The sequence below is a fragment of the Macadamia integrifolia genome, chromosome 13 (genome assembly GCF_013358625.1).
Source record: "Macadamia integrifolia cultivar HAES 741 chromosome 13, SCU_Mint_v3, whole genome shotgun sequence".
NCBI classification, from domain to species: Eukaryota; Viridiplantae; Streptophyta; class Magnoliopsida; order Proteales; family Proteaceae; genus Macadamia; species Macadamia integrifolia.
Window position 1 is genome coordinate 8692896 of NC_056569.1, and position 21279 is coordinate 8714174.

The 21279-nt window shown below is 36.3% G+C and overlaps 4 protein-coding genes, 1 long non-coding RNA gene and 1 pseudogene across 5 annotated transcripts; 2 read left to right on the forward strand and 4 right to left on the reverse strand.

Moving 5' to 3' along the window:
* Positions 1 to 2544: 2544 nt before the first annotated feature.
* On the reverse strand, positions 2545 to 4175 carry LOC122058828. The gene is made up of 2 exons (XM_042621516.1): positions 3241 to 4175; positions 2545 to 3152 (listed from the first exon to the last, which is right to left on the reverse strand). Exons 1-2 carry the CDS (start codon positions 3288 to 3290, stop codon positions 2888 to 2890), a joined length of 315 nt encoding a protein of 104 aa, XP_042477450.1. The 5' UTR covers positions 3291 to 4175; the 3' UTR covers positions 2545 to 2887.
* A 40-nt stretch (positions 4176 to 4215) lies between these two features.
* On the reverse strand, positions 4216 to 5941 carry LOC122059422. Its single transcript, XR_006134041.1, has 3 exons — positions 5776 to 5941; positions 5625 to 5693; positions 4216 to 4252 (listed from the first exon to the last, which is right to left on the reverse strand). It is a non-coding gene; the product is annotated as an uncharacterized LOC122059422 (long non-coding RNA).
* A 1979-nt stretch (positions 5942 to 7920) lies between these two features.
* On the forward strand, positions 7921 to 8953 carry LOC122058628 (probable glutathione S-transferase). Its single transcript, XM_042621265.1, has 2 exons — positions 7921 to 8401; positions 8513 to 8953. Exons 1-2 carry the CDS (start codon positions 8084 to 8086, stop codon positions 8864 to 8866), a joined length of 672 nt encoding a protein of 223 aa, XP_042477199.1. The 5' UTR covers positions 7921 to 8083; the 3' UTR covers positions 8867 to 8953.
* A 2238-nt stretch (positions 8954 to 11191) lies between these two features.
* Positions 11192 to 13078, reverse strand: LOC122060118 (probable glutathione S-transferase parA). The gene is made up of 2 exons (XM_042623299.1): positions 12606 to 13078; positions 11192 to 11706 (listed from the first exon to the last, which is right to left on the reverse strand). The coding sequence occupies exons 1-2, from the start codon at positions 12918 to 12920 to the stop codon at positions 11362 to 11364; spliced, it is 660 nt and encodes a 219-aa protein (XP_042479233.1). The 5' UTR covers positions 12921 to 13078; the 3' UTR covers positions 11192 to 11361.
* A 1138-nt stretch (positions 13079 to 14216) lies between these two features.
* On the reverse strand, positions 14217 to 15107 carry LOC122058975 (annotated as a pseudogene).
* Positions 15108 to 18446: 3339 nt separating this feature from the next.
* LOC122060094 (probable glutathione S-transferase) lies at positions 18447 to 19646 on the forward strand. Its single transcript, XM_042623263.1, has 2 exons — positions 18447 to 18960; positions 19076 to 19646. Exons 1-2 carry the CDS (start codon positions 18619 to 18621, stop codon positions 19418 to 19420), a joined length of 687 nt encoding a protein of 228 aa, XP_042479197.1. The 5' UTR covers positions 18447 to 18618; the 3' UTR covers positions 19421 to 19646.
* The last annotated feature ends 1633 nt before the right edge of the window (positions 19647 to 21279 follow it).

Here is a 21279-nt window from a genome sequence, read left to right on the forward strand (position 1 = left end):
TGGGGCTACAATTACATTCAACTTAATTACAAAATGTATTTAGATAATATAGGTCAATAGTACTTTCAAAAATAAAAAAAAACAATAATTATATCCCATTGGATTTAGGACAACACCAGAAACGACGATTAAAGATCGTTGGTGTCTTCGCGACGCATACCATACACTGTCCCTCACCACAATCACATAAGCAAAATTTATCTACCCACATAAAATATTCATTATGCCTCGGACATTTGAAGTACGATCTACCTCTATTAGGCCCATTTTTCGTTGTAAACTTATCGTACAAATGATTACAGTATTCACACCTTGCCATTGCGATGTCAGTGGAAGACATCTGTAGAGCACAAAGATTACAAATCATACTAATGTAAAATGTGTGAAGTGAACAAAAATATTTTTATTAACACCACTTACACACATTCGAAGAAAACATGTGCCATAAATTTTGTATCAAACATTTAATACATAATGAATGTGACTGGCAAACATTCAAGATCCATCTAACAGAATCGTAGTCATTCTCCTTGAAATTGCCAATTGGTTGGCTATATTAAGGCGCACTATGGACATTTGTCTGGTAGATCGTCTCTAGGAGACATCAGATGCTGAAGCACGGTGAACATGAGGATCAGGATTCATAGGGTCGACAATAGGTTGTTCCTTCCAAGCTCATTGAATAACTGATCTTGAATTGCTTGTTCCTTGATGTAATTGTGGATCTCACAACAAGCGACCATGATTCTTGACTGATCTTCAATATCGCATGCCTTCATACTTTTTAATATGTGGAATCTATTTTTTAAGACACCGAATGTTCTCTCAATAACATTCCGTAGTGACGAGTGTCTATGATTGAACAATTCTTTAGCTGTTCTTAGCCCATGTCTACCTCCACCATAATCTTGTAAGTGATACCTTTGTCCCCGGAATGGCACCAAATACCCCAGTTGACTAGCGTAGCCCGAGTCAACAGCATAATATATGCCTTCAATTATTATGAAAACATTTATGAGATTAGATCCATATTCCCTGTCATATATATACAGAAGGACAACACATAAGTTCTTAATATATTTATACCTGGTGGCAGATGAGGAAACCCTAAGGTATCATTGGTTCTTGCTGCCTCAAAGATCTTTGCATTGTGTGCACTATTCTCTCAATCCGCATACACAAATGTGAATTGCATGTCGAATGAACACGTACAATATTCTGTGTGATCATACCCTTTCGATTACGATAACGTGTCTCTTCCGACTTAGGTACGATGACACTTATACGGGTGCCATCAATAACACCAATGCAATCTTATTTTTCACTCAACATAGGTTAGTCCATATAATTGTGTAAAGTGCATTCAATATTTCATTGGAAACATCGAATAATCTTGTTATCCCCAGAAGTCCCAGTTACCTTGAAATATGGATAGTACTTTGGATTGTTAGTACTTTGGATTGTTAGTACTTTGGATTGTTGGCTATCTCTGGAGGTACCACATCAAAATTTGGTGGTTTGATTGTCTCAAGCGACAAATTTAGCATAGCTTGCAACACCATGTGAAAGATAGCACTAATCATTTGTCCTGACCGATTGAATCGTCGTTGTGTTTATCTATTACTCAAACCTTTGACCTACTATCATGAGGAACATCACTAGCTGCTCATCTATTCGAATGAAACGGTTGTCCTTTAACCAACCTCTATGTGTCAATTGGTCTCGCAGGTTGAGAAATACATGTCTCTTAAGTCTAAATTCTTGGTAGCACACATCTGCATGACCGGCGAGAACCTCAGCTACCTTAATAGTTCCTATGTAACTACTATCATTTAGAGGTTCTCTCATCCTATACATACTAAGCATGTTTTGGAATTGGTGTACTATAACCATGTCATCATCGTCAGACGATGACCTTATGATGTCGGTATTGGGTTGATTTGACATCCCTGTAATTAATAGACACATTCAATATGTAAAGGCATAGAGTCCATAAATGTACCATTCAATAGCATTGATTGTTTAAATAAATAAAAAATAACACTTTCGTAAACCTACCTACAAGGATCCTTAAGCATTAGCTTAATTGTCCATATGTAATATCCGTATCTTAAAATTTTTCAAACCTACTAACAAACAACAATCCATCCAAGAATCGTAATAATTAACAACTATTTACTTTCCTGTGAATATAGTGAAATAAATACGATCCTATATGACAAAGCTACAAAGAATTACACACCAAGCTAAAAAGCATAATATTTGACAATCCTAAACAGTCATGTATATATGCTGAGTGCCTACATTCTAATATGAAATGTAGGCAAGAAAATCATCCAACAATCCTACACTCATGATATTCCAAATTCAGATGCATTACCTATAAATCTGGTACTATATCTAACATATCTACACTACTATAAGTTTGAAGCACATGCAATCAAATTATAACAAAGCAACATAAGTCAAACATCAACATCCTTCATAGTAGGCAAAACATAATAAGTGTGTCAGTTAGTACGAGGCATATAAAAGCCAAAGAAAAAAACAAGTCATTCAGTTTCCCTTAAAAACATTCATTTTAAAAACTGTTACTTTCACTCCTTCAGACCATGTAGCATCCACAATCTCCTATCAGGTCTTACTTCCACAAAAGACATGCACCAACTAGAATCACTGTGTATCTTACACAGCACCAACACATACAAATCCAAAGGGATATCCTCTCAACTGTCCAGCAGCTTTTGACAGCTCATTATGCTATATGGTCCATCAACAATAAGGTCAAGAGGTCAGACAACGGTTGAGGTGCAGAGGTGGATCCCTTTTCCATCCTCCATCGGATAAAGGTTCTAAAGTCCTCAGCAGAGTTCGTGACTATCCATGTCTAGCTCTTCCTCCTACGATCCGTAGAAGTCCTGTCAAGTTGCCGCTTTGAAGGAGCTGATTCCTTGGGTGTGCCAGTACAAGCATCACTATCATCATTATCAGTAACTTGAAAATCATCATCATCAATTTCAAGGTTAGTGGACCTAGGAGTTACAATAGTTGCTTGTGAAAGACCTCTATCCCCACGAGCACTTGAGTCGGAGAAGATCTCTAACAACTCTAGCCACCATGGCCAATCTATATTTTGCCCATTCTTTGTTTCCCTGAAATTCAATTTTTTTTTAATTAATCATCAAATTTTGTTCAAAAAGTCAATAATAATCCAACTATTAACCAAAGATTATGTCATACTTGAATAGCAGATTCCCACACTGAATCTTCAGCTGTAGCAGTCCTAGCATTTGTATCCCATCCAAAATCGGTTGTTTCTAACAAAGACCTGAAGCTGTTTTACTCCTGTCGTAACTTGTTCATCTTGTTACAAAGTTGCTCCTTTGCAAAGGGCCGTTTGAATTCAGCTTCAAGTCCTTTCATAATGTTTTCCCATCCAACTTTTGTGAATGTGGAGTTTGTCTTCAAAGCTTTCCTTACATTCTCAACCATGTGATTGATGAATGATCTTAGCACAGTTTCATTCCAGATTATAGTAGTACTTTTGGGGTAGAGGTTCTTGGAGATCTCATATCTCTGAACATGCATAATTGATTTAGCTAACATATTTAAAAACAAAAAGAACATGTAAAAAAATAAAAAAACAAAGAAAAAGGAATAAAAATATTGCGCAAAAGAGAGAAAAAAAAAAAGGCTCTTTCTTCTGCTACATCATAAATGGTGCTTATCTAATAAAGGGGGCATGAAAAAGATGAGGAATCCAAGAATCAATACAAAGTTTAAAATTTGCAATTAAAAAACATATTTCTTAAAAATGAGACTCCGTAGGTAGTTTAATTTGCACTTACTGTTGTTGATGAGGGGCACATATTTTAGCTACAAGGGATGGGATGCGAATGGGACAGAGAGGGATGAAATTGTAAACTTCTGCTATGACCACGATTGGGAAATTCTGAAATTTAAGGACAAACAATGACCAATATGAAGAAGTTACATGATTAAAATTCATGAGGCTTGAAAGTCCAAAAAAGCATGGGGAACCACTCTTGTCAGACATTCCATATGCAAGTAGGTTCTACCAAATGCGTGAAACTTTTTAAGTTACATTCATAATGAGCAATATACATATAAGGTGAAGAAAAAGATGGGAATCTTACTTTTGAACTTAGACAGCTAAAAAGAGAAGTAGAGTCAGCTAAAAAGAGAAGTAGAGTCCTCAGAAGACCTTTTGTTATTTCCCTCAAGCTATCACCTGGAAGAAGCATTCCATGTGTTGAGATCTATAAAAGATAGATAAAAATATAAACAACCATTTCACTGTCCATATGAAAATACATTTCATCACCATAAATGTATCTACCCTTCGCAGTGAACTACTAATCATAATCAACTACATTCAGGAATTCAAAAATATGGCTTGCATATGAAATTGCAGCATAAACCTATTATTAAATGTAAACATATTCTGCAAACATTCACTTTTTTAGATACTTTTTCTGCAGTCAGTATATTCAAGGTTGAGAAAATTCCATGTGAGAAATATATCTAGTTATATCAGGCTGTATTATGGAGAGAAATCGACCCAAATAAGATACAAATAGTACTCAGTAAAAAAATTTACAAAATAAAGTTAAACACACTAAAGAGTTGCAATTATCCATGAAAATATTTTTGAAGCATTTCCTTCAGTCTTCCAGTAATTTAGAGGTTCAGTTCCTGATAATAAACCAAATCATACTCACCCAAAAATAAATAAATAAATAACCCAAAGCACAAACCAAGATGGGAAGGAGGAAATAAAAAAGCAGAAGATCTACTAGCAGTACAGACTACAGAGCAAAATTTCTAACCCAAACAGAAATAATAACAAAGGAAAAAGATATTAGCTTCCCATTGTAAGGGGAGAGTGAGAAGGCAAAAGGATAAGTGTGACCTTGAAGAATTCAAAGAACAACCATTGTTGTCCTCTAACTGGAACATTGAAATGCAGTAGCCTGTACTTGGGCTACTCTTCTCATCTCATCTCATCTTCTTCCTCAACCAACCTCCTAACCTTCCACCCAAACTCACTAACCAAATAGCCAAACTGCTCCTTACTGACCAATAATTTCCTATCCTTGCCCTCCCCTTCCAAACCCACAGAGGTTGAAGAAGAAGAAGAACAAAAGGGCACCAAAGCTCCCCTTTGTCCCTCTCTGGACTTTCTTCCCTTCTCATTACTTCTCTCAAAAAAAGTCAGATCCCTGCTACTAGCACCCAATTTCTCCACTTCAACTTTATTACATCTAAAGCTGGAAGATGATCTTATAATAAAGGAATTGTAGGTACTTGCAGTCAAATGAGCCATATTGTAGGCACAAAGACAATCCTATTATTCACATGAACAACATCAACAACAAATGAACATATTTCTTAATCTACTATACAAACAACATGAAATACAAATGATATCTTTGAAATGGATATGGAAATTTCAGCATAAAAAGAACCAAAAAAATAGAACCCCTTTCTGTGAAATTCATCTACAGAACAATACCCTAGCATGGTGGATGTGGAAATTAGAAAAAAATTTCATGAATATCCGTCTGAAATCCTACTATCATGAGAAAAATCCCAAATGTTACCTGGAAAGCAACGTTTGATTCTCCCCTTTCAACCGAACGCCAGAATGTATAGTTCCTATGGAATTGAAGCTTGAGAAACATTGGAGTCAAGTCGTTGTTCACTGATTAGGGACGAATTATTCTAGGGTTTAAAAAAAAAATTGGGGGGGACCTCAATCTTACCGAGCAGATGTGAGAGGCGGTTGTGAGAGGAGCAGCCGAACCTTCAAAGAGAGACCAGAATTTGTATACTCTTCAGATCTGAGGTGAAAACCCACCCTTTATCTCTGGAGGTGACTCATCGACGAATCTGGATGAATCTCTGCAATAATGGTGAATCTTCCGTATGATGAAAAGTAGAGAGTAAACCCTAGGGATCACGAGGATGAAGAAGGTGAAGGATCCGTACTGTTCACGAGGGTGAGGAAGCCCTGTTCTGCTGTAAGGTTCCTTCTTCGCAGGCGAATCTAGCAGAGATCTTTCAGGTACTATCGTGAAGGTTAAATAGGGAAGAGAGGGAAGGGGGTGTGTTTTATCGGGGAGCAACATAATTTTTTCCCAATATTTGTTTTAGAAACGGGCAGAATAGGTGAAACTTGTTTCGTCCTTCATGTTTCTTGAAATGTAAATTGTTATAAATTTCAATTTATGTTTCAAGAAACAAGTGGAACAGAACACTTTTATCAAACGGTTTTAATGACTTTTCTTCATTTTTGAGAATAGGAAAACACAGAAACACATTTCTGAAAACGTTATCAAACGGGGCCTAGGTTATGCAAGATCTCTGGATCACTCCAAACGTTAGTCACGTCACATAACCTTCATCTTTTGCTTTCTTCAAACCATGAAGAAGCCTTCTGCTATCTACCCAATATTTTATCCTGTCATCATACAGTCTACATATATTAAAAAAAAAAAAAAACCCCCTAAAATGAATATCATAAGATCGACCTGAATCAAACATCACAAGTCTTGTTAGATACACTTGTGCAAATTAAGATAAAAAAATATGAGAAGACAGGTAACCGAGTAAGTAAGCATATAATCTAACGGTAGAAAAATTTTGTAGGGATCCAAATTAATATTAAGTGGGATGGATTCAGAAATCCAGTGATAAATGTTAGATAAAACGAAAAATGGATTGGGTTTAACCTTTGAATGATTGAAACCATTGAGAAATATCTCTTTGTGCGTCGTAATTGAAAACCATTGAGAAAATATATCCAATCATTCTGACCTTTCGATATCTAGAAAATATGCATACCTAAGTTTATAAAACTTAGGATCAGTCTCAACTGTTATCGATCCTAGTCAGATTGATATCAATTGGGATCCAACTAGTTCAACAGATTTACCCTTCTTTAAAAAATAGAAAAACAATTGATAGTTTAGGGCATTTTACACTTATACCTTTTAATAGTGGATCAGTATCGGATCGGTCTAGGCTGAAAAATATCTGATCCGATTTTAAAAACTGTCTCCAACCCATGGTTTTTTCCTTTTAAGTATTGAAATTAGATTGGTCATATCCATTGTATCCTAATAATATAGGCTGAGACGGATCTCAATACTTGGTCGATACAGAATCATTTATTGTATTGGTGTCAAGGGTTTAAAAATAAATAAATAATGAAAGCACAGATACCGTTGACCGATCCTAATTAATACAACCGATATCAAATTGGTATCATATAGGTCAGACTGATATCAATACCGATGACTAAGTCCTTCGAAGCCAACCAATTTACCACGATCCTATAATTATAAAAAGATTTCTAGCCCCAAAAAAAGCAAAAAAATAAAAAATATATAAAATCATAATATAATCAGATGGTATGTTGGTATGAGTAATAAGTTTTTCATCTACCAGTTTTAAGTCCTACTTGGTAGATGAATCAGATGAATCAGTTATAAGTAGGACTCAAACTTCATCTACCAGTTTTACTTGATCTTCCAATTCATTCAATAGTTTCAGTGATATTTTACTTTATTGCTACCAAAAAAAAATATCTTTCTTTATTCTTTATTTTTAACTTAGTTTAAATCGTATTATCAATATGCGTTTCACATGGTCAAAGGCAGAAGAGACAAAACAATAATAAAAATAAAAAATTAATTAATTAAAAAAAAAAACCTGCCCTCACAGTGGAGTGTGAAAAGACTCAGCTATCCTTACACATTAGGTATTTTCTCGACCAATAAATGTGTCTGGGCGGATTGGACGTGGAAACGGACAGTTGTCACAGTTCCCTTCCCTGCCTCCTCCCCCCACCCAAAAAAAAAGGACATGTGAGAGAAGGTTTGTCTCTTCGAACTACTAGTTGTGTTTCTCCCCATCAACCTACAGAGTTGCAGATCTCAAGCAATGGCGGATGAAGTGATTCTCTATGAAAAAAAAGGACATGTGAGAGAAGGTTTGTCTCTTTGAACTACTAGTTGTGTTTCTCCCCATCAACCTACAGAGTTGCAGATCTCAAGCAATGGCGGATGAAGTGATTCTCTATGATTACGGGCCATGTCTCTTTGGTATGAGGGTGAGAATCTTCCTAGTAGAGAAGGAAATAGACTTTGAATTCAGGGAAGAGAACCCGCTCTACCGAAAGAGGCCTCTGCTTCTGACACTAAACCCAGTCCACAAGATGGTTCCAGTCTTAGTCCATAATGGGAAGCCCATCTGCGAATCCCTCATTATACTTCAGTACATCGATGAAGTTTGGAAGGATAAACCTTCTTTGTTACCCTCAGATCCATATGAGCTTTCATATGCCAGATTCTGGGCTGATTTTGCAGACAAGAAGGTTCTTCATTTCTTACCTCTCTTAATGGTTCATCTTCTTTCTCTGTCTTAGTTGCTTTCTTTTTATTTGATTGTTTATTGCTTTGGTGGTTTTGTTCTTTTGCATATATAGATATATTGGACTGGAAGAGCTTCATGGAAGCCCTGGGGAGAGAAGGGATATACACAAGAGGAAGCAAAGAAGGAATATATAGAGAGTCTGAAAATGATTGAGGAGCAGCTTGGAGAGAAGCCTTATTTTGCAGGGGAGAGCTTTGGTTTCCTAGATGTTGCACTAATCCCTTACTCTGCCTGGTTCTATGCTTATGAGACTGCAGGGAATTTCAGTGTTGAGAAGGAATGTCCAAAACTGATGTGTTGGGTGAAGAGATGCATGGAGAGAGAGAGTGTCTCCAAGGCTCTTCCGGATCCAATCATGGTTTATGAATTTCTCTTACTCCTCAAGAAGCTGCGTGGGGTAGAATAGATTGATTAGAGGATAGAAAATGGAAATTCTATGTTACTAAATTTGTTGTGTCAAAGTTGCATTTTAGATTTCCATTTCAGTTATCATTAATAATTCCCTTAAAGGTTAAACACGTACACACACCCACGCACATGGAAAAGATAAAAGGGTTTAACAAGAGCGGATCAGGTTTATTCTTGTACGAGTCTGATCCACACAAATAGAATCCATTCAAAGACAAATTCTTCGGTGGATTCCATCTGTGTGAATCAGACCGTACAAGAATGGTTCTTGTATGAGATCTTGACCACAGTTGGGTGACTCGGGTCTAAATAAGGGTGTTAATCGGTTCGATTTTGGTTAAACAGTGCAGATCGATTCGGTTCACATTTATTTAACTATAACCATAACCGCACCATTTACTAAACGGTTCTATTTTCTGAAACCGTGACCGTTTAGTAAACGGTTTCGGTTTCCATGATTTCTAAACAGTGTCGATTTCACGGTTTTAAACGGTTTCGGTTTTGATTTATTCCATACAGTTTGTAAAATGGTTCACAATCGGTTTGTTATAACTTGCAACCATCTCTAAACTGAAGATCATAAGCTTATCAAAAAATAATTTGCAACCACAAATAAGAGACTCTATATTAATGATGGTATGTCTTAATTTGATAATCTAGTGTTATTTCTTTGCATGGTCATTCTCAAACATTTAGAACTAATATCATATAACATCCAAATCCAGCCTTCTACAGCATAAAATATTAAAATGACAGGTGGTTCAGCCAAAACACCTTATCTATGATAACATAATAACATAGTAACATATATAGATTATAAGTTCATGATCTAAAGCCTAAACTTGAACTGAATTGCAATAAATCATACCAAAGCAGGATGGACACTTAATTTAATTGTTAATTGTTATACGGATTACTGTCCCTTCTTTATTTAATTATTATACGAATTAATTGGATCGAGTTAAACGATTTTAAATGATTCGGTTTAAACGGTTTCAATTCGGTTTGAAACCAAAGGGTTCCGCGGTTAAAATCGACCAAACCTATTTAGTTAATTGGCCTGAAACTTGAAACCATAACTGCACCATTTACTAAACGGTTTTGTAGTTTCGGTATAAACAGATCGATTTGATTTCGATAAACGGTTTCGATTATAAATTCACATCCTTAGGTCTAAACATATAATGATATAAAAGACTTGTCTTTAATCCCTTCAAGCTTGACGCATGAATTAATTTTCTGCTACTTGGGTTGTGGAAACTTTCCTCCTACACGAGATTGTAGTCAAAGAAATAGAATAATTCACTTCCCCTTTAGTTCAAAGTTACTCTCCTTGGTTTTAGTATTTTTTGAAATATCCTTTGAGAATCCATTACTTTGGCTACAATTCCGGATAGCAGAAATTTTTTATCCTGGGCATCAGGGGCTCATGGGATTTAAAATATGCAAGTGGATCAGGATGAGTTGTACGGGTTCCTTCTTTAAAATCTTTGTAGTTGCATAATGCATCATCACCTGCAGCTTTATGTGGTCTAAAATTTTCATGGAACCAGATCCATTCCAGCATAGATGAGCTGAGGGAGCTCCCATATGGTTAGTGTTTGGTGGGCTTGTTCCACTGAAATTTACATAGGAAGTAACTAAGTCACCGTTTGATAATGTTTCTGCTATTTCTATGTCGAGAAACAGTACACAAAAATAATAGAAACGACTTTTTATGTTTTCAAAAATAAAAATGGATTTTTTGGTGTTTGATAAATATGTTTCTCGAAATGTCTTTTACAGACATAATGTAATGCCACTAAAAAACCCAATAGTATCATCGGATGCCCAAAAGGGAGAGAGGGTTCGGTTGCCTCTTTTTATGTTTAAATAGTTGAGAGATTTATCGGGCACAACAACCTTTTTTTTTTTCTCTCAAATTTGTTTCTAGAAATGATGAAACAAGTCCGACTTGTTTTGTCAAAGTTGTTTCTAGAATTGTAAATAGACATAAATTTTGATTTATGTTTCTAGAAATGGGTGAAACAAAACAACTTATCAAACGCTTTTTCGGTTGTTTCTCCGTTTCTAAGAACAAGAAAACGCAGAAAGAGCAGAAATGAAAAGTTGTCAAGCAGTATCTAAGAGTCCACTTATTATACAAACTGTAGGAGGAGCTCCCTTATGGTCATTGTCTTCCCCTAAAGAAAAAGAAAAAAAAAATTGATCATTTGGTTAAGTTTACCATAGGGCCATGTAGAATATTTTTTTTTTTTTTTTTTTTTTTCTCTCTCTTATTATTTTTACAATGGAGAAGAAACATAAAATGCATACACAAACTGATAAACAAGAAAGGCAATCCAAGAATTACCCATGAAAGAATAAATTAATTAAAGGGGAAAAATGTAACAAGTCAGCAATCTAAAATCGTAGACCCTCCATCTCTGTGCTACATCTTTTTCTCTCTCCCTCTCTCTCTCTCTCTTTGGTGTGTTTCTGTGTTCTAAACTTCTACTCTAATCCAAACCTCTTCTTAACATGCAAAACGAAGTCATAAATCTGGTGCTGGGCAGGAAGAGAACGAGACACAGTTTCCCTTTGCATACACCTCCTCGCCCAAGCTACCAGCTTTGGGCACTCATCTTCTATACTGAAGTTGCCAAATGTCTCATAGGCATAAAACCAACTGTAGAAGGGAATCAGACTCACATCAACGAATCCCAAGTTATCACCCCCAAAGAAAGCCTTGTTTCCAAGCTCTCCTTCCAACACCAGTAACACTTCTATGAATTGCTTCTTTGCTCTTTCTTGTTCTTCTCCTTTGCTCATCCACACTCTCCTACCCGAATCAAATATCTGCACTTTTCATGCCCAAAGAAGCAGACAATAACCATCAAATCCAAAACCCAAATCACATAATCTATGATCTAAGTGCAGAAATTCTAACGAGAAAATAATAATAATAATAATGGGGCACCATCACTTTTGAGATTAGAAATGAGTAAATCCTTTATAATTCTGTCGCATGCCGTGATGATTCTATACAAAATAGGCATCTTGCCTACTCTTGAGATCTTCCTCTTATTTTTCTCCCCTAATTTTGTTGTATCATCATTGTACTTTATCTCTTCCATCCCTCGTTTTTTCATGTCCGTCCCCCTTTTGTTGGTTGTATTTTTCCCCACCCCCTTAAGGTTTTTTTGTATCCTCCTATTTTGATGAATATATTTTTAGGCTTTTCTATGACCCAGATCCTTTCTAGCACACATCGAATGACTAGCAATACCCACACATGCATCTTGAGCAGTGATTGCACAGGTAAACCCATAGCTACCTAGGTGATCGACATGTGTCCCAACGATGATCTAACGGATGTGCTTCTACCAGGCAGAATAAAGGCACCGTGGCCAAAGCCATCGGATCACCACTTGGACACTTGTCGATCCCCCATGTAGCTATGGGCAAGTCTTGAGCAATCAGTGCTCAGGAGAGGATCCCGATCCTCTTCAATGAGGGTCTTCTCTCTTGGATCGCCTTTGTGGCTAGTGAGTTGTTTTCTTTTTCTTTCTTTATTTTATTTTCAAGGGGAAAAAAATGCTACCCCATTGCATGGTCCTTGCCCTTGCCCTTGCGTGAGCTTCATTAGCCTCTCCACCTCCCTTCCCCCCACACTGCAGAGGGCATGCAATCAGATAGTGTTCTTCTTCCTTATTTTCTCTTCACCTAAAATAAATAAATAAAATAAAATAACATACCTTTTTGTCAATGTAATCACCCCAGAATCTGGCTTCTGCTCGATGGTAAGGATCAGATGGCAACAATGGAGATCTGTTATTCCAAACCTCATCAATGTATTGAACTATATTGAGTGATTCACAGATGGGTCTCCCATTATGGATTAAAACAGGAACTTTCTTGTGAATAGGGTTCATTTTCAGAAGTAGATTACTCTTATCGGCGAGGTTCTCTTCCTTATACACGTATTTGATACCCTTTTCACCCAAGGCAATCCTTGCCCTCATCCCAAAAGGACTTGGCCGGAAATCCATCAGAATCACCTCATCTGCCATTTCTCATAAACCTACACAACAAATCCAGAAACGCAAAGAAACCAGAAGAAGAAAAACCAGGAAAATAACAGATTTTTTTGCAGTAAATAGAGAACGATTTTGCTAGAATCTTCTTCTGCTCCTTCTGGTACTCATTACGAAATTCTGTAACCAGAGAATCAAGAACAGAAATAAGGCGGAAAAAAAAAAAAGATATTTCTTTTAAGGGATTCGTTAAAGTATTAGTGTCTGCTAAGGTGCAGAGCCGGCATAAGGGAATCTTCAACAAAATGCTTCTTCTGTAAGAAGTTATGAACAGATGGTGTTGCTTGCGTGGTTAAACGAGGACAGCTAGTTTTCCATTCTTTCACCAGGGACCGACCTTGTCTCTCCTCCTACCAAGAATCCGGCTTTCTTTCTCGGCCTTCCAGACCTGGTCTTCTACTTAGGCTTCTTGAAGAAGACCCTTTTAAGGGCTTTTATGGTCCATGGAGCCCTTATATCAGGATTGATCACTAGATATATGGATCTTTTCTCAACCATCCAAATGCTTGACTAAAATTAACTTCTTTGCTCTCAAAATTTTGACTGCCAGTTGATCTCTCACGTGGTAGATTAAAAAGAATGAAACTTTTGGCTGCTGCTTGTAGCTGCAACCCCTACAGCAGACACTGAATTGAAATGGCAAAGATAGGTTCATGTAAAATCAAGGCTAACCTGTTTTGATCCAATCCAGTCCAATCAAGGCAGACTTGGGCTGAACTTAAAATTAGGTAAAGAGGGAGGAAATATCCACTCTGGAAAGACATCACTATTCTTAGTGAGGATCCTAGAATGAAAAGATCCCATCATCACAGTTCATTGCTTTAAAATATGTTTGATTATTCAATTTCATTTGTACATTTTTTATTTTTAATGCGTCAAAATGTTGTATAAACATAAGCCTAAAAGTGATGTATAAGATAATGGAAAAAATAAGAACAAAAAATGCACACAGGTTTATGAGGTTTTGGCAAGATTGCCTACGTTCTTGGTGAGATTAGATTCTGTTTCACTATCAATGGAGAATAGGGTTACAGCGCTCGTCCTCATAGCTCTCAGTATTACTTACAGAGAATGTAATTCTTACTACAAATTTATAGCAGGACCACCGTTCTATCTGTTAGGGAGCTTGTACCAGTACTTCCTAGGTTAAACTGTGATGGAATACAAGACATTGTACGCCAACAAATATTTCCTCAAAATTATTAGAGCACTGAAATATTTTTTTATTCTTGAACAAACTAAGAAGTCATCATTGTGCACCATGCCATTTCTTTATTCTAATCCAAACTTCTTTCTGCGTTGTGAAGCAAAGTAATAAATCTTTTGTGGATCGGGGAGGGATTTTGACACACTTCGCCATTAGCCTCTTGGCCCAAGCCATCAACTTTGGGCATTCAGCTTCTATGTTGAACTTCCCATAGATCTCATAGGTGTAAAACCAGGAATAGAAGGGGACAAGGCTCAGGTCTACAAAACCCATGGTCTCACCCCCGAAGTAAGACTTGTCTCCAAGCTTTTCTATTATTTTTAAGCCATCTGTCAACTCTTTTGCTGCTTCTTGCTCCTCTCCTATGCCTTAACAATGAAATTTGGACAAATGTTTATTTCTAAACCTTGTACACAACCAAACATAGCCTAATTGAGAAAACAGATAATTGGAAAGAAAATAGAAGAATGAGAGAAGTAATAAAAATGTTCAAAACTTGGGAACAGTCTCTTCTGCTTCCGCGTAGCAGGGGTAAGGCTGAGTACGTGTGCCTCTCCCAAACCCTACTGTAACGGCAGGAGAGCCTTGTGTACTGGGTTGCTCTTTTTAGAGAAGTAATAAAAAGGTGTAGATAAATGGAACTTCTGGATAATGAAATCGGCCCAGAACCTTGCTTGTGAATGCTAAGGATCAGAAGTTAGCAGAGGTGGAAATCTATCTTTCCAAACCTCATCAATGTATTCAACTATGATGAGTGAGTCACAGATGGGTTTCCCCTTATGAATCAAAACAGGGATTTTCTTGTGAATTGGGTCCATCTGCAGAAGCAGAGAGCTTTTGTTGAGGAGATCTTCATTCCTGTATTCATATTTAATACCCTTCTCAGCCAAAGCTACTCTCACGTTCATCCCATTAGGACTTGGCCATGAATCCAATAGAACAATCTCATCATCCATTTCCTACAAATCTGCAGAGGAGAAAAGTGAGGCAGCGATGGGTAATTGCCAGAAACAGAGATTAGGAACATAATTTAACATTTCATACAGTTTTTTCTGAGCCCCCCTCTGTTGACTGATGAGAAGATGAGAATGGATCTTACTTCTAGATCCATCTAATATTAGACCCTTACACTGATCCATGGATCAGATCTTAAAATGTGATATGATAATTCTTGCTCATTACGTAGATGTAACATAGATGCAGATCTGAAGGATCAAATTATATTAGGAATCAAGTTGACCAAGAAAATGAATAAAAGAATTGGGGGCCCTGCTAAAATGGATCTGACCCTTTTTATTTGGGTATAGTTACAGATCCTCCTAGTCTTTCCAGATCTTTCCCAGCAAATGTCATTGCTTGCGCTTGGAAGAATTGGAGAGTCACTGGGCCGACATTCACTGTGGTGTGTTCAGCGCCAAATTTGGAAGCCCACAAAGCCCATAGTCTAAATTGTTATAATCTTCACTTGGTTTTTGTCGTCATCCTCACAAAAAGAGTGGGTTTTAAAGAGGGTATAACAATAGAAGGTGATGTTGTAAAAAAATGTCAAGACAGATCTGAATTATTTATTTTTATCTAAATCGTTGATTCTTACTCAGAATTGGGATATACTTTATAATATCTAAAGCATTGGTACACATGTATAGACATAAACGTAATTGGCGCATATATAAAGTGAGTATTTGATTGAATTAAACTCTAAAAATTGACATGTGGCTAATCTAGATCACATCTTCTCTATCCAATGGTTAGAATCGGCATATCATCTATCCATAGCAGAATAAATTTCTTGTGATGTTTGAAAAAATAATAGACCATTGTGACAATAATAATTGACTTAAAAAAAAAAATCTAAACCTGAATAATACCATGCATTTTTTTAGATTTTTATATATATTTTTTTAATTTAATGTTATAAATCCATTGAAATTTCAAGTCCAACAATCCAACAAGAAAATATGAAAATATCCAATAAAATACTATTAGCAATGCTCAAAAATAGATTTGTTATGTCTCATTCTTGTTGGTACCATTGTTAGAAAATCACGTCTGTGACTTCACTTGTCTTCCCTGAAACCTAATGAATTGAGCAAGTCAATCCGAAAAAAAAAAAACAAGTCATACAATAACAATAGTAACAATAACCTTATCCTAACTAAATGGGGTTGGCACATGAATCCGATTTAAAAGAAAAAAATATAATATTTTTCATGGTTTGTTTATTTGAGAAGGATTTTTTTTTTTTTTAACACAATTTTACCTGAGATACAGTGTGAGAGGGGTAAGGGATTCTTTGATTAAATAAAAAATGTAATAAAATACATATGAGAATGTGACAGAGACAAGATCACATGAGAGGCTTGACTACCTAGGCACTGTTTGATAATGATTCTTCTGTTTCTATGCAGAAACGGCTTTTCACGTTTTCAGAAACAAAAATGGATTTTTTGGTGTTTGATAAACCTGTTTCTCAAAACGTTTTTTGTTGACATAGTGCATCTAAAAAACCCAATAGTATCATCGGATGACCAAAATGGAGAGATGGTTGAGTTGCTTCTTTTTAGGTTTAAATAGTTGAGAGATTTATCGGGCACAACAGCCTTTATTCTTTCTGAAATTCGTTTCTAGAAACGACGAAACAAGTCCGACTTGTTTCGTCAAAGTCGTTTCTAGAATTGTAAATAGGCATAGATTTTGATTTATGTTTCTAAAAACGGGTGAAACGGAACAACTTTATCAAATGCTTTTAGGTTATTTCTCGGTTTCTAAGAACAAGAAAACGCAGAAATGGAATATTGTCAAATGGTGCCCTAGTATACTTTGACAAAACCGTAACAATTCTTTAAAGTTTAAAATTAAAAAAAAAAAATATATATATATATATATACTTTTTCTAATACAATATAATTTTCCTTGATGGGAAGATTTTTTTTTTTTCAGAGGGAAGAGACCACACCCAGACATAGGGGGCATGCCAGGCCTATATTCCCACTTGGGGCGCAAGCTTTGTGTCTGGGCGTGGCCTCCACGACGTCTCACCCAAAAAACAGTTGCTCATATTTCTTTTAACCATTATAGACTATAGAGCCATAGAGGAAATAGTTTGATGATGAAAGAGTAGGGAAATAATACACAACAATGGTTAGTAGCAGATCTTAAGGGGTTCTCCCACCTAAGTGTGAATTAAGTTCTTGTACGACCTGATTCATACACATAGAATCCATAATAGAAGAACATTTGTGATGAATACCATGAGTGTGGATAGGATCGTACAAGAATGATTCTAATAACTTGATCAACTCTCCTCCCACCCCTAAATATTAGGAAAATTTGTTGCTGGCTACATCTTGACTGTCCAATATTCCCCATAATACATACACAAATCACAAGCTTCGTTTGATCTGGTTCTGGTCTTAAATAGTTTCTAAAACTGCTAAATCTGGGAGATTATCTCCCTCTTCTCATTAACAGCAAAACAGATGTGGTGTTAGTGATTCAGTCTTTAATTTCTAAAATGTGTAGTATTCTCACTTTAAATAGTTAATTTATATCGTTAGAGTGATTGTATCTACACTTAGGGCCCGTTTAATAACGTTTCTGCCGTTTCTGTTTCAAGAAACGACAGAAACATAAATTTCCGTTTCTAGAAACAGAAACGGAATTGAAGGTGTTTGATAAGTCATGTTTTTAGAAGTCGATAGTAACCAATAAAAGAATGGCCACAAGTCGTTTCCAGAAATTCTTGAACCATAAATAAGTAAAAAAAAATTATTTCTATTTTTGAAAATAAGTGAAACGAAACAGTTTTATCAAACGCTTTTTACTCCGTTTCTGCTGTTTCTGGAAACAGAAACGGAAGAAACGCGTTTCTTGAAACGTTATCAAACGGGCCCTTAATTTATCTCAATACTAATGTTAAAGAAAATATTTGAAACAAAAAAAAAAAATTAAAAAGAAAAAGAAAGACATAAATTCATCATTATTTTTGCATAATTATTATTATAATTCTCATCATCATTATTTAATTTTAATTTTAATTTACTTATTTATTTATTTCATTTCTTACAAACCAAACATACCCTCTAGAAAAAGAAGTTTCAAGATGCTTGAAACTTTTTGGTGAAAACAATATTACTTCTTTTGGTGTTAGGTCCAAATTTATTCCTATAAAAAAAAGTAGAAAAAGGCAGACAGTGGGTCCTGAATCTTGATGGTGCAATTCTATCCACAAACCCAACCAAGAGAATGATTCTTACATATCATGGATATCCCAATGAAGCAAGAGATGATGATCACTGAACAGAAGACCTAGAAAGCACAATGAGAGGCCATTGTTTATTGGGTTTCATCTTAATCTGATCCTTTGTAAGAAAAGACTATAAAACAATCAACCCAAACAGAGAAATAAAACTCATTCTCTTGTTTCTGCTGTTCAAGCTTGTTTTCTAGGCCTGAAATTCAATAACAATGGCTGAAGAGGTAATTCTCTTGGATTTCTGGCCCAGCGTAATTCTCTTGGATTTCTGGCCCAGCCTTTTTGGGATGAGGGTGAGAATCGCCTTAACTGGGAAGGGTGTCAGCTATGAATACAGAGACGAGAATCTCCAACACAAGAGCCCACTTTTGCTGCAGATGAACCCAGTTCATAAGAAGATCCCTGTGTTAGTCCATAATGGCAAACCCATCTGTGAATCTCTCAACATTGTTCAATATGTTGATGAGTTTTGGAAGGACAAATCTCCTCTGTTGCCCTCTGATCCATACCAGAGAGCCCAGGCCAGGTTCTGGGCTGACTACACAGACAAGATGGTATTTGCTTGCTCTAATCTAATCTAATCTAATCTATGCTTGCTAAATTGCCTTCTCTTTCCTTTAATTTCTGATCTTTCATGTGTTCTTTGTTGTTTTGTGAAGTTAATTGCAGATTTATAACTGCATAAGGGGAATCTACACTGGAAAGGGTGAAGAACAAGAGAAAGCTAAGAAGGAATTCATAGAGGTGTTGAAGGTTTTGGAAGGAGAGCTTGGAGAGAAGCCCTACTTTGGGGGTGAGAGTTTTGGGTTTGTGGATCTAAGCTTTGTACCATTCTACAGCTGGTTTTACGCCATGGAGGAACTGGGGAAATTCAGCATTGAAGAGGGGTGCCCAAAACTGGTTGCATGGGCCCAGAGGTGTATGGAGAAGGATAGTGTGGCCAAGATCCTTCCTGACCAACACAAGGTCTTCGACTTCGTGCTACAACTGAGGAAGGATTTTGTTAAGGAGTAGAGGAAAGGCGAGAAATTGAGAGAGAATCTCTCATTTCTAGTCCTGTAGTAGGGAATTGAATAATAATTGTCACATGATATCTGTGTGGATTTTTTTTTTGGGGGGTGGTAAGGTTGTTGTTGCTTTCAAATTAACAAACTTTTAACATTTCGTTAAGAGTTTGAGGCTTTGGGCCTTTGAAGTTATGTTGTTCTTTTTACCAAAGACGGAAAAAGTTATGTTGTTCTCATCTCTTTTTCTAGTGAGGAGCTATTGCCAATGTCAAATAAATTGTAAGGTAAATTATAAGATTACAAAAGAAAAAGGTTTCGATTTACCAAATAAAAGAAAAAAAGAACCATGATTTAAGTTAGGATTGAGAAAGAATGCTGTCAAGTTGTGTAGTATACGTTAGTTCCTCTACGTGTCTGTCTCTCTCTTTTATTCTATCGAATGATATATCTACCCTTTATTGTGGGATGAGAGAGATAAACACAAGGATAGTACACTACAAAGTTGAAAAAGGAACTCAATCCTTGTTATAATATGCAAAACAGGGATTTGAGCAATTCTTGTGCAATTATCTTTGTGCATGTGACACTTGTACATTTTTTTAAAGTATTTGAGGAGTTAAAATGGATTTAAGTGCCAAAATATTTCTACAACCGTTGAATTTTGAAAATATACAAGTTTTAAATGCATAAAGAGAATTACACGATTAAAACTTACAGAAATCGGGGACACAACATGAGAGAAGACCTCTTGAGCACCCCATCATAATCCCAAAGGAGAATACATTTCATCTCTTCAATTTGGGATCTAATCAAATTATTATTCAAAATAAAGATGAGTATTATAAAACTACCGTCAACCACATTAACTTTGGACATTTTTCCCCTCCACTCTTCCTACACTCAATCACTGCGTTCACGATATCATCATTTCCCTCTTCCTCCACTCACTCTCCCAACGAGACCCCTCTAGCTTTGACGGTGGCGAATGGTGTAAGCCGGGCTCAGGCCGAACGTGCTGCCGCAGCTGCAGCTCGAAATGTAATTGCTTACGGCTCAGAAGGAAGAAGGGCCAAGCAGATAGCAGGAGAGGAAAGAACCAAAGCGTCAAATGTCCTGATGAGTACTTTAAAAACAGTCAAGTTTGGTGAGAGGAAAAACCTTAAGTCCTCCAATTCCACCACTGATGGCTCTTCTTCACAATGCCAGAAATGCTTCCAGACTGGCCGCTGGACAAATGAACTCAAGAATGAAATGGGTTTACATCTCAAGACCGTCTCGGACACAGCAACTTAAAAACCCCAAGTTGAACTACTAAGTGGAAAATTTTGAATTTATAACATTGCTATGTAATTTTTAGCTTTCCATCCTCTTGTCTATGAAATGATGACAAGTGTACGTTGAGCTAGTGTCATAAATAAGCTAATTAATTAGGGCCTTGGTTCTGAACATTGTTAGTTAAAACGGGACGGTAAAAAAACAGAAACGTACGGTACGGGTTTTAAACAGATAAAAATGATGAACGTTACGGTAAAAAAAAAAAGGGAACGGCAAACGGACGAAAATGAACGGTACGAGTATTAAATGTGTAGTTTTCAAAAAAACGGTAGTATACTCATGCAATTTGAGAGATTATTACCTGTATACATGCATCTAATATTCCAAAAGCTCTAGGAGTCCCAAGATAAAATAGCCCAATGGGCTACAAGAAAATGAGATGTTGTTAGCTTTAGCTTCTCTTTACTCATTGAACTATAAAAAGATGAGATTTTTTTCCTATAAATAGTATGGAAGTTAAAAATAAAAAATCAAGTACCATATTGTCTTCGCTCTTCACTTTTACTAATAGGGTTTTTTTTTTTTTTTTAA